The sequence below is a fragment of the Pinus tabuliformis genome, chromosome J (assembly GCF_031772625.1).
Source record: "Pinus tabuliformis cultivar Carrire ecotype Pingquan chromosome J, CPIR1, whole genome shotgun sequence".
Taxonomy (NCBI): Eukaryota; Viridiplantae; Streptophyta; class Pinopsida; order Pinales; family Pinaceae; genus Pinus; species Pinus tabuliformis.
The window spans coordinates 418,010,517-418,023,412 of record NC_142295.1 but is presented as its reverse complement, the minus strand read 5'-3'; the positions used below and the strand labels follow the sequence as shown (position 1 = coordinate 418,023,412).

The window sequence follows — 12,896 nt, the reverse complement described above, 5'->3', positions numbered from 1 at the left end:
TCGTCTAGCCTCCCTTTGCCTCTGAAAATGATTCGATCAAATTCCTCAATCATTGATGCTCTTCCATTGGCTCAAATTCTTCCCTCACTGAATCACTGTGCACTGGGAAATTCGCACTGCATGGATGCTTTCTCCCTCACTTGTGTCTCTCCTCATCCCATCGATTTTCTCTTATAATCTTTTGTTGGAGCTTCAACGACCATGATTAAATCCTCATCAATGACTAAGGTCATCTTAGGCTCGATCTATGTAAGTCTCTAGAGAATTCTCGATCATCCTCAATTAATTCTCATTAATTAATCAATTTTCCTAAGTTAGGCAACTTTTAATTATTGATCAATTAATTTAATTGGGGCGTTTCAAAAACTTATATTGCAAAACTTTTTCTGGGTTTTGGAGAACTCAGGTTCCTTAGCCTCTTAGACACAAATCGAGACTAGAACACTTGTTCGATATACAAAAAAGTAACAAAGCCCACCTTCCAACACGTGCTCTTGACAATTGGGCGAGGAAACATATGACTGATGCAGTTGGTGGAGATATGAATGGCACATCACATCGGATATAAGGTGGATGTCAAGGGCTGCCAACTATGGGCTAGAAGAGATGAATAGAAGAGATTCTCCTATGGGTCACCCACTTTTAGTAAGTAATAGGTACTGTTGAGAGCAATGAACAACAATGCTCCAAGAATGGTCACGACTAAAAAAATGGAGGGTATAATCAGGCATGGTGACATAACATGGGATGCACAACGTATGGTGACTAAGAAAAAGCTTCTAGATGAATGGAAGCAATACCTGACAGATATTTAAGCATTGTTAAGCATGCATCAGAAGTTGTTTAGAGGTATCTCACCGAGGGCCATCGAATAGGGGATTCCAACATGCAATAGATTTGGAAGAAGGGGCTAAGCTGGGTATCACGACTCCATACAGGCATCCCAAGCAGTGCAAGGAGGAAATAGAAAAGGTCGTTAAGGAGTTGCTAGATATGGGACACATAAGGCCAAGATCTAGCCCATTTGCATCCTTTGTATCATTAGTCAAGAAAAAGGATGGAACTTTGAGGATGTGCATTGATTACAAGGCCCTAAATTAGTAGACCATCAAGAATTAGTACCCGATACCCAGGATCTATGAGCTTCTAGATGAGTTACATAAAGCAATTTGTTTCTCCAAAATTGATTTGCAATTAGGGTATCATCAAGTTAGTGTGCATGAGCATGATATACAAAAGAGTGCCTTTAGATGCCACTATGGGCACTTTGAGTTCGTTGTCATGCCTTTTGGGCTTACCAACGCCCTCGCTACCTTCCAATTTTGTATGAATCATATTTTTAGGAAACAGATGCAGAGATTTTTATTGGTATTTTTTGACGATCTTCTCATCTATAGTAGGACATGGGAAGAGCATTTGGAGGTGTTGCACATACTAGAGGAGTAGTCTCTTTTTGCAAAAGAATACAAATTTGATTTCAGGATGACCACAATCTTGTACTTCGGGCGCATTATCAGCATAAAGGGGGTCAAGTACACCAAGAAAAGATACAGACTATTCTTGATTGGCCAACATCCAGGAACCTTACAGAGCTGTATGGGGGCATACGCAATTACTACATGCGTTTTGTCAAGGGATACTCATAGATGGTGGCACTTTTAACATATCTAGCCAAAAAGGGGGCATTCGGATGGTCTGAGGAAGCACAACACATGTTCAAGAAGTGTAAAGGGGTAATGAGTGCTTGTTCCATCTTAGCTCTTCCATATTTCTCAAAACGTTTTGTGCTAGAGTGTGATGCATTCGGTGCAATCATAGGGGTTGTGTTGACACAAGATAAGCACCCTATAGATTTTGAAAGTAGGAAATTGAGAGAGTCAGAGAGACTGTATCTATCTATGATAAGGAAATGCTGACAATGATGCATTTGTTGAAGTTCAGACACCTAGTAGGAGGGAGGCTTGTGATCAAAACATATCGCAACGACTTGAAATATTTTCTGGAACAAAAGCAGCTGAACGAAAGGCAACAAGAATGGGTCAACAAAATTCAGGTCTATCATTTTGACATCAAATATGTAAAAGAGAAGAAGAACATGGTGGCCGATGCTCTCTCTAGGAAACCACCATCTTGTTCACTCATGGAGATTAACAGTGATTGGAAGGCACTCCTACCAGGGGAGTATTTGAAGAATAAATTTACATATGAGCTGATGGATGGATTGATATAGGATGATAGGTTCAAAGTCATCAATGATGTCATGTTTTACAAAGGGAGGATTTTCTTGGTCCTCAAGTTGTAGCTCAAGAAGAGAATTATGAAGTCCATCCATAACTCACTCTTAGCAGGTCACTAAGGATTCTTCAAAACATACAGGTAGGTGAGAGAGATTCACATGGAAAGGTCTCAAGGAGAACATTTGGAAACATGTGGCAAAATGCGCTACTTGCCAGCAGAACAAGGTAGAACAAACCCATCCAGCAGAATTGCTTCATCCACTACCTATTCCAGAGCAAAAACGGGAAAGCATTTTGGTGGATTTTATTATAGGACTTGTTGCACTCACTTTGTCAAAGTTCTGTGGAAGCATATGTACCATACTTTTATTCAAAGGATCGAATCATTAATCATCAACACTATGTTATTGTAAAACCATTTTGCAAAATTTTGATGTAAATGATGCTAGTAAGACCATGTCTGTATGTAACAACCTAGGTAAGCCTATTATTTTGGCGAGAGTTTCATCTTAGGAGGTTTTTGATCTCACTGATTCATTTGTGCTTTTAAACATGGATGGTCGACAGAGTTTTTCCCTCCAACCTCACCCCAAAGCTAGGGTGGAATTCTTTGTCAAAGTCTTAAGTGAGTCCTAGTGTTCTAGTCGAGTCTTATGTGAAAGTGATTTGGGAATAATTTAAGACAATTAGCTAAATTATTTTATTACAAATCACTTGGTTTGCTAGCTCATATTGAGTCGCAGAATTGGGTATGTAATCTGAGGGTCTAAGCCAAACGGGTGTTCTCCCTTTGAGAGTTGAATTGTAAAAAATTCTTATGTAAAAAAATATTTTAATGCATGGTCCCTCATACTTAGACACCATGGTTAAAATATTAGAGGGTGGAAAAAGAATTTAATCCCCTCAAGTGTCAATTAATTAATTTTTCTGGCAAAAATAATTAAATCCTAAGCCAGAAAATTAATTAATTAAAGTCAAATTAAAATGTTTTAGGAAAATTAAATTTTCCAAGTGGAAATATTCGTGGGTCTTAAAAGAATTAATTTTTGGAGGTCGTCCACCAAGGGAATATAGGATATTTCAAGAAAAATTGGACCCTTGGACCTTGGTGGTCAAGTCAAAGTCAAAATTTTGAGGAAATTAGTTCAAAATAATTAATTTTGAGCTAATAAAAATGGAATTAAATGATAAATTCGAAAATTCCTCAAAAATAAAAATTCAACGGATAAGATTAAAATATGATCAAGTATTTTTCGACAGCCAAGATTATTTTGGCGAGGATCAAGCAAACTAGCTGTTATTTTTCCACTTGGAAGATTTACCTGTAAATTAGAGAGTCATTTGAGTCTCTAGCCATTTGATTTCTGGTTAAGAAATTGCTTCTGAAGCATTTGTGTAAACTATTGTCCTATTGGGAACTATTTTTTCTATCATAATAAAGACTTTGGGGTGCAACTCGAGGTGTACTTGTTCATTGATTTGTGGTATGTACTGATTACGAGCTTCCTATGTTGTGCTAATATATGATTATTTTGAGATAAATACAGTGTTTGCAACTATGTTGCAGGAAACGTGGGGTAGGAGGGCGTTTCCGTACGGAAACGGGTACGAAACGCTGAAACGCGTTTGGTACGGCCCTGAAACGCGTTTCAGGCCGTACTGCCACGTTTCATGAAACGGAAACGTGGTCAGTACGGCCTGAAACGCGTTTCAAAGCCGTACGACCCGCGTTTCAGAATTTACTTGTGTTTTTTTTATTTTTAATTTTTTTATTTGTTTTGTAATCTATTGTTACGTTAGCCTAGTGACTTCTAGTTGCTTCCAGATGCCTGTCTAAAGTTATAAAAGTGAACTTTTGCCCTAGTGTTGATATGCAGTGCATGGTAATATTAAATTCTTAAAGTAAAAGTGATATTCTCCTTTATTTTTCATTTTCATCCTTTTACTTAAATTTTTAACATTACCATGAAATGACTCAGGATGTTTGAGAGTGGTTTCGGCCTCATTGGATTTCATATGGAAAAAGTAGAATTTTAGATCGCAGTCAAAATCCAGCAGACTTATCTGTTTTTCAGGGTTTCAGGATTGGGGTGATTGCAATGGTTCCATTGGATTTTATCATGTACTAGGGTATGGAACTTGTATTTAATCGAGAGAACAAAGCCCTCTATGCAGGGGAGACTCCCAATAATCAAGAGAATGTAGGGTACTAGGGTATGAAACTTGTATTTAATCAAGAGCACTAAGGTCATTCGACTATGTAGGAGGAGACTCCCAATCAAGCACGAGACAAAAAATTAGAAATTTCTCGTGGCTGATTTTGGATATTTCTATTTTCATTATGTGATTATTCATGAGTAAATGTGATGTAAATTTAGATACTTATAGTTTATGCATTGACAATTGACAATTTTATCATAATGTAATAAATTAAAATGTATCATATATGCTTTATGATTGCACATATTTCTTAAATGTCCTAATAGATATATATATATATATATATATATATATATATATATATATATATTCGCGTTTCCCCGTTTCCAAAATTTGGGGAGGTTGCGTTTCGTATCGCTTCCCGTTTCGGAAACTCGTACCCATTTCCCCATTTCGTGCAACCTTGGTTTGCAAGTACTTCAGTCCTTCGTCTCCAAGTTCACAAACTGTGGGCAAGGATAATTTTCCTTGGATCCTGAATATTTATGTGGTGGATTAAATCTTCGCTAAGGCTATAGTGTGCATGGGATTTCTAAAGTGTTTTTAGCCATTTATCAAAGAAAATAGCGATAAAATTATTTTTCTCAAAAATTAAATTTTCATAACCCTTGAATCAAGAGATCAAGTTGAAGTAGAGCTAGATCTAGGCTCTTGAGGGTAAGATCTAGTCTCTAGAAAATTTTGCAGGGTTGCCCACTGAAGATTTGGCAGAAATATTTAAAATCTAGAGAAAAAAAAATTCTAAAGTGAAGGTTTCACTTTTTAGGCCTCTCGAGCCCAGATCCAGCCCCTTGAGGGCCAACATCCTCCTTCTCTCCTCCATAGTCAGCCTAATAACCCCATGCATCAGCGTTTCTAGCCTCTTAGAGGTAGGCCGTAGCCTCGAAGGGCCTCGACCCTCCCTTCAAGCCCGTGCATTGGGGATTTGAGGCCTTAAGTGGCCTAGCCGTGGGCTTTTTGAGCCTCGACCCCCTCTGAGACCCTAGACAATTGCCTTAGGGCTAGCTGTGGGCTTTTTAGCCCCTAAACCCTAGCCGCTTTCCCCTCTTTCGCCAATGTCTGACCTTTTGAGGCTCTCCTCCTCCAATGTTAGCCTTTTTCGGTCTCCTCTTGCCTCTTTGATCCCTGATCCGTCCTCCTAGCCTCCTCTTCCCTCAACGCTAGCCTTGTTTGGCCTAGCGTTGGCCCTTTTTTGCCCTAGTTTGCCCTAGTTCCATAGCTGAAAATTTTCAAGTCTAATTCCTTGGTGGTTTTGCAGGAAATTTTGCTCAAAAATTTGTGTTTTCAGGTGCAAGATCATTGGAGAAATTTTGGGCTACTTGGGCAAGTTGATCTTCAAGGCCTTGGGCCTAGGGTTTGATCTCTAAACCCCAATTTTGCTTCTGTTTTATTAAAACAGTGATATAATAACCCTAAAATCACTTTTGAATTGGTCAAAATCACTTAAAATCGCAAAATCTAAATTTTCATGAATTTTGGCCACTTGGGCAGCTCAGATCTAGCCTAGATCTAAAAATTTTCTTGTTGGAATTTACTACTTAAATTACTGAATCAAGTCTGAAATTTTTCTTCATCATACATCTAAAGAGGGTTAAAAAATTGATTTTTTCAGTTTTTGTAAATTTTTCCTATTTTTGGGCATATTGGACATTGCTTTTAGCATCATTAGCTTATTGATCTGTTGGGTTGCTTACTACTGTAATTAGTTGTACATCATCATAACATGGGCTAAATACATAAATTTACATTTGCTAGCCATTGGAAAATTTTATACCTCATATGTTGGGTAAATGCTATGATCTAAGGTGACTTTTTTGCTGCTGTCATTAATCTAATAAAGTGCTGAAATTTTCTGAAGTATTACTGCTGATTTGAGTTTTGAGGTCTAGCACCTGCTTCTCTTATTCTGAGTTTACAAAAATTTCTGAATTTTGCACTAAAAGCACTCCTACACTTAAGCTCTAAAACTATGATCTTATGATTGGCATAAGTTGCTTTAACACTTGGAATCTAACTAACATTACTGTGTTTGACATCTAATTGAAGCATTGTTAAGAAATCATTGGATCACTGCTCTAAGTTAGAGATCATAATCTTAAGAGGCTTTAATATCTTGGTTGTCTATCTTAAGCACTTGAAATCTTAAGTTTCATTGGTTAAGCACCTTGTGGAATATTGTTGAACATTTGGCACTTGTGTCTTTAAGCACCTTTATTGTCCTAATATTGTTATCTAATCATTGTTAAGTACTCTTGCTATAAGATAATTCATACTAAGTACTTAAATAACATAAACAATATTAACTCAAGAAGACTTCCCTCATTCTATCTTGCATAAGCATCCTAGGATTTAGTTTGCATTAATAATTTACCTCCAAGCATAAGCTTGGTTGCTCCTAGGCAAACCCTTTTCCAATTAGCTTGAGGGATTCAATTCTTCTTAGTGGTTAACACAATGACCTTGCAGTCGTCAGAGCCACAGTCTTTGCAGCACCAGAGACACTGAGTGGGTGGAACACATGGGGAGGTATCATTAATCTTGTTGGCTTCCATTTCACAACCTACTCAGAACATTGTTTCTCAAAATAGTTAAGGGAGAGGTTCAACTTAGACTAGGCATACAAGATAAAAATAACCAACATCCTCGCATGACACCTAGCTCTTAGGAATTGCATATCATATAGGATAGTCTATCATATTAAGCAACGGGTGTCCATCTGGTTACTTGACATTAATTTACATTAAGCAAGAATTGTGACTCCATAAGGCATTGGTCTCATATTTAAAATCTAATCTAATCATTAATCTTGCTAAATTTAACCAAGTAGCTAGGACACTCATTTGCGTCTTCCAAACAAGTTGGTTCCCAACTTGTTTTCCTTCACCTCATTTCCATAGGTATTACCCCCATAGCTTGGTGTTGGGAGACAGCTAGAACAGAGTGGGCGGGGATCAAAGTGACAACCCCCACCCTAAGCGGTTGTTGCAGTGCCTGTACAATCCAGGTGACAACAAGACTTTCAAAGGTGGAAGGGAGAAACTGTATCTTTATGGTGGTGGGTAGGCTAACCAAATTTGCATACTTTATGGAAATATTCTTCAACTACATAGCAACACAAGTAGAAAAAACTTTTTTTCGAGAGGTCTTTAGATTGCACAAGGTTCCCAAGCATATTGTCAGTGACCGAAATAGTAGATTCCTCAATGCATTTTGGCAAGAGCTATTTAGATTGGCTAGCAAGGAACTAACCTCGAGCATTAGCTACCATCCGCAGAGAGATGGCTAGACAAAGATCATCAACAAATGGAAGGTTATTTTAATTTTTGGGAAACTATGTGGCCGATTAGCAGAAGATGTGGATCCAGTGGTTGCACTTCAGAGAATATTGCTGCAACACTACTTACCATATGTCCATTGGCATGACTCCTTCTAAGGCACTATATGAATATGATGCTCCCACATTTATTGAGATGGAATTAGGAGATATAAGGGCACCAGAGGAAAAGGATTAGTTACAAAATAGTCAGGACATTCTTAGAATCCTCAAAGAAAACTTGTAGATGTTCCAAAATCAGCAAAAGATATATGCATATTGTGACAGGGTGGAGCGTAGTTTCCAAGAGGGGGACCTTGTCTTCCTAAGGCTTCAGCCGTATAGACAATCCTCCTTGAAAAGACGTGGCTCCAAGATATTGAAGCCCCGTTTTTATGGACCTTACAGGGTGATGCAGAAAATTGTGGAAGTGGTTTATGAACTAGAGCTATTGGAAGAAAGCAAGATTCACAATGTCTTCCACGTATCTTGCCTCAAAAGGGTACTTGGGCAGCAGGTTAATGCGACAATAAAACTTCCAACATTAGATGAGGAGCGGAAATTGGTCCTCGTTCTGGAAGAGGTCATGGATAAAAGAGAAAGGAAGTTGAGAAATCGAATTATCAAGGAGTACTTAATTTGTTGGAATGGCCTATCGATAGAAGATGCCACATGGGAAGGTGAATAGGTATTATAGCATCCCAGCTTATAGTTGCTTGAGGATAAGAAAATTCGGGAAGGGAAGACTGTAATGTCCCTTTCCAATCCATAACAGCAGAGGAAAGTGAAGTCATAGCCTACCATGATCCCTAAAGGTTATCAACAAGAAAAAGGGGGTCAATAGATTAATTAGTAAATATTATCCTAATAATTAAATAAAAGTGGTAAAGTCACTTTATAAAAATAAGTGACCCATGGTATTATTTTGCCACCCATGGTATTTTGTAGAGGGAAAAATTATAAAGAAAAGGAGACTTGAGGAAAAGGGGTATGGTTATATTTGATTCGTGAATTGTTGAATAGCTCGAGAAGCTATTGTGTGTGAGAACCCTCAAGTATTCCCAATTTTGATGTTGAAATACACAACTTAGCTGGTGGAGATTGGTTTCAGTGGCTATTTTGCCATCCTAGCTAATTAATAAAATTATCATCTGCAGAGGAGGATGAATTGGTATTTAAGGAGGCCAAGTTTGTAGACCAAGAGGAGATCGATCTAATTACCAGAGAGGCCAAATTACCGAATTGCACAAGGGCCAAGTTTCTTTCTTCAGTTGAGCTGATTTGTATAATGTTTAGAGGCCAAATTTGTGGTGTTGCAGGGGCTGAATTTCATTCCAATTCAGGGGCCGAATTTTCATGTTGCAGTGGCCAAGTTTCTTCTTCAAGCTAGAGGCTGAATTAATACCTCTGAGGGCCAAAATATTTCTTCTGGAGGAAGACGAAATTACCTTGCTATTGGAGGGTCTTGTTGCATTTCTCATGGGAGCCAAAATCAACTTAACTTGTGGGCTGAAAATCGCTGCCAATCAGAGGGCCGAATTAGATTGCTCAGGAGGGCCGAATTGCTAGGGTTCAAGCTGGCCGATTGCATTATTCAAGAGGGTCGAATCTTCAATTTGCTGTCAGAATGAGTTGCAGAGCTAAGGGAGTCAAGAAAAGGGTTTTGGGGAAAATTTTTCCATCAAGTTTTCTTCCAAATTAAGTGATGCAATTTCCCTCCAATTTATAAATAAAATAGCTGGATCTCGCAGTGTTTTCTCTACAATTTCTAGAATGATGTTTAAAATTTATTGTTGAATCTTCTGGCAAATATTTATAGTGAATTTCTTGAATTTAAATTTCTGGAAATTAAATCAATTATATAAGAGGGATATTACAGCAAGGAAATGTAATAGACGATGTTAATATTCCAAATACAGATACAACTATGTTGATAAAGGAACTATAGAATAGTATGTAAGACAAGAAAACTTTCATGAAAAAGTATGAAATCTGGGCATGAACTTAAGCCTAGATTGTCAGTGTTATAGTATAAATGTTGCACTTCCATGCTATAGTATGGTGTAGGTCTACTGCCCATAACAAAACATCTCAATAACATATCCTTTTTTGAGGCTTATGGGCCTATTTATAATTTCTTCTTCCTTTCACCCCTTTGATCCTTGCATGTGGGATAAGTGATTTTACATGCATGCATGATCTTTAGTATTTTGCCACCTAGTAAGATTCTAATTGATACTTGTGTATTAATTACTTTTGTAACATACTTTAAAATGAGTAATGGCAATAAATGTCCAACCAACCATTACTTAGCATCAAACCTTAATTACTGACATAAAGTAAATACTACTAACAGAAAGTTTAATGTCTAAATGTCCAATGACTACATGACTATCATCGAGTGTGAATGACAGACATAAAGGATATTATCATTAGGCATCGTAACACTCGCATATGCATATATTTTAGAGCATATACATTATTATTTCTGAAATCTCAATTTTATTAACAATTATATCATACTGTACCGCTGATATCCTGTGTCCGCAGAGATCTATCTTACAACCAATTTTCAGGAGCTCTTCCAACATGGCTTCGTGACAACAATTTGAAAGTGTATGCAAAGAGGAGTAATTTCTGATACAAATTCATCTGTTGGCCTTGTGAAATTTGCTATATCTCTTCTACTCTGCCTTCTTTTCCCTCTTTTTATATCACCACCTGTCTTTATTTCTATCTCAGTTATAATTGGTCGCGTCCTTCTTTATTAGTGAATGTTAGCATCTATTATTAGGTGTGATCATCAACACGCTTGTTTCCATCAACTACGCTATCCAAATTGTAATAACTAATATCATGACATGCAGGAATCTAGTAGGAAATAACTTCACAACAAATGAAACAGAGAAGAGGTAGGCATGTCCCCTTTTTATCTAATATTCTATTAAAGAGTAAATACAAGGAAACATATTGAGCTAATGTTGAAAATCTTATGTTATTGATTTGTTAAAAATAGTTCTAGAATTCGATAGGCTATACAAAATCATCAATATAATAATTATTCAGGATGCATCCAACTGGGCACGAGTCTGAAAGCAGGGTACCTGAATTTTTATCTGAATTATATATTTAAGAATATTAAGTAATGTTTTTAGGCTATATTATAATTGGTCATTATTAGCAACTTTGTGATTGCAGCTTTTCTGGGACAGGATTAGGTTGCCTCCAACGGACCTTTCCCTGCAATAAAGGATGTGAGTTATTCTAGTGGTTTCCCTTTTAAGTACCGCAAGTTGCTTTTTCTAAAAAGGTTATCTGTTTTATTTCCATGTAGTTGCATGTATAATGGATATTGCACTGGCCAAGTTGGGGATAGCTTTTCATTGAGATTGGGCTTGTATTAATGAGATAAACAAATTTTTAAGTTTTTATTTCTCTCATTTTCATTCTTATATATATGTTTCCATATCCATCTTTCTTTTAATTATAAAATTATTTCCATATACCATAAGATAAAGATTGTAACCCAAAGGAGTGAATATAGTCATGCCATTTACGTGGGATATTCAACCTTTGACCTTCCTTGTTGGTTTCCATTGACAAGATCCAGTAATGAGTTCTCGACAGAATTCAATACAATTTCCCAATTCACCCCCATTTTCAAATTGATAATTTAACAAGTGGTAGTAATTATTTTTTCCCTAACCCCATCCTTGTCTCTTGTTCATGCATCAAAGTTGATAGTAGATCCCTGTTACGGATTGAATTTGCAGGGTTGCAAAGGTTTGTGCAACTTGGTGCGGTGGACACACATAGGGTAAGGTCTTGTTACCCATCCTTCAGCATAGGTAGTATATTCTATTGCAACATTTTTTCACACCATTGTAACCCCAAGGTCACAAGTCAAAAGCCATGTAACAACCATGTGAGATCTTGTGTGAAGCATCCTAGACCTTGTGTCTCATTGTTTGTGCCTTGTTGTTTTGGTCAAATCATGTCCTATCCCTTTCAGCTCGTCTCAAGTTCCTTTCATCCTGGATAGGATTGGAGGACCTTTGATGGGTTTACTTGAGAACTCATGGTTCTATGGGAGCCTGATTTTGTAGGGGTAATCACCAGTGTATGGATCAGTCCAACCTATGTCCAGGTAAGTCTATATTGTTTGTAGGTGGCCTTGGTTTTGGTGTAGTATCCCTAAGATGTTTCACATATGGTAGTCTCGCAGTTCACATTTCACGCTTACAAAGACAATTCACGTTTCCCAATGTTAGTTTTTGTAGCATTGGATGTGTTCTGGCCATGAAATTTTGTGGCGAGGCTAGAACACATGCAATCTCCAAAACCCAGAAATCATTTCTGGAAATTCTGCCTAGAAATGACTTAATTAGATTATTAACCAGATTTTAAATATTTACTAAATCTAAACCTATGGAATATGGTTAATTAATCAATATTAATTGAGATAATGTGAGAATCATCTTGAAACTCACTTGGATCGATCCAGAGATGATACTAGCAATTGATTAAGTTCTAATCTGGGTCATTGGTGCTCCAATAGAGGATTATAAGAGGAGGTCGATGTGGTAATGGAGAATACACTTAAGAGGTTCGATTTCTTGGCAGATCGATTTCTAGAGTAGCACCATTTAATTGCCGAAAAGACAGTCAAAGATCGAAGCAATGAGAGAGGGGCAGAGACAGTGAAGCCGAAGGAAGAATTCCAGATCTGGTGAGTGCATTTGCAGAGAGGCAGAAGAGCCACAGAGAGGCTGACACTGGTACAACGCAGTAGCCTCTAGAGGTAGTTTCGATTCTGATGGGGAAAGATGAGTTTCAATGCCAGAAGCTAGGGTAGAGATTCTGGAGGCTAGGAGAGACATTTTCCCAGACAACAACAGACTAGACGGCTTAAGGAGAGGCTGATTCAGACTAGGTGCAAAAGGGACTGTGCTAGGGTGGTGAAGTAGCTGCACAGAGGCAGTTTGGACGGCTCACTTGGAGTTGTGGTCAAAGCCCGAATTTTCCTGTGGGGTGAGGAAAATTCCTCACTAGATTTTTGCCAGTATTTTCTCTGCAGGATTGCCAGTATTTGACATCCAGATTGTACTCAGATTGTTTCATTGTTG

General features: G+C 37.6%; 1 protein-coding gene across 2 annotated transcripts in view; it reads left to right on the top strand.

Moving 5' to 3' along the window:
- LOC149227611 (putative LRR receptor-like serine/threonine-protein kinase At1g56140) overlaps positions 1–12,896 on the top strand; it is a 430,653-nt gene that overhangs the window by 298,061 nt on the left and 119,696 nt on the right. For both annotated transcript variants that reach the window (XM_089377835.1, XM_089377834.1), the window contains 3 exons: positions 10,321–10,386; positions 10,638–10,682; positions 10,969–11,024. In XM_089377835.1, the coding sequence (XP_089233961.1) occupies positions 10,321–10,386; positions 10,638–10,682; positions 10,969–11,024 (167 nt within the window). The remainder of the gene's footprint in view (positions 1–10,320; positions 10,387–10,637; positions 10,683–10,968; positions 11,025–12,896) is intronic.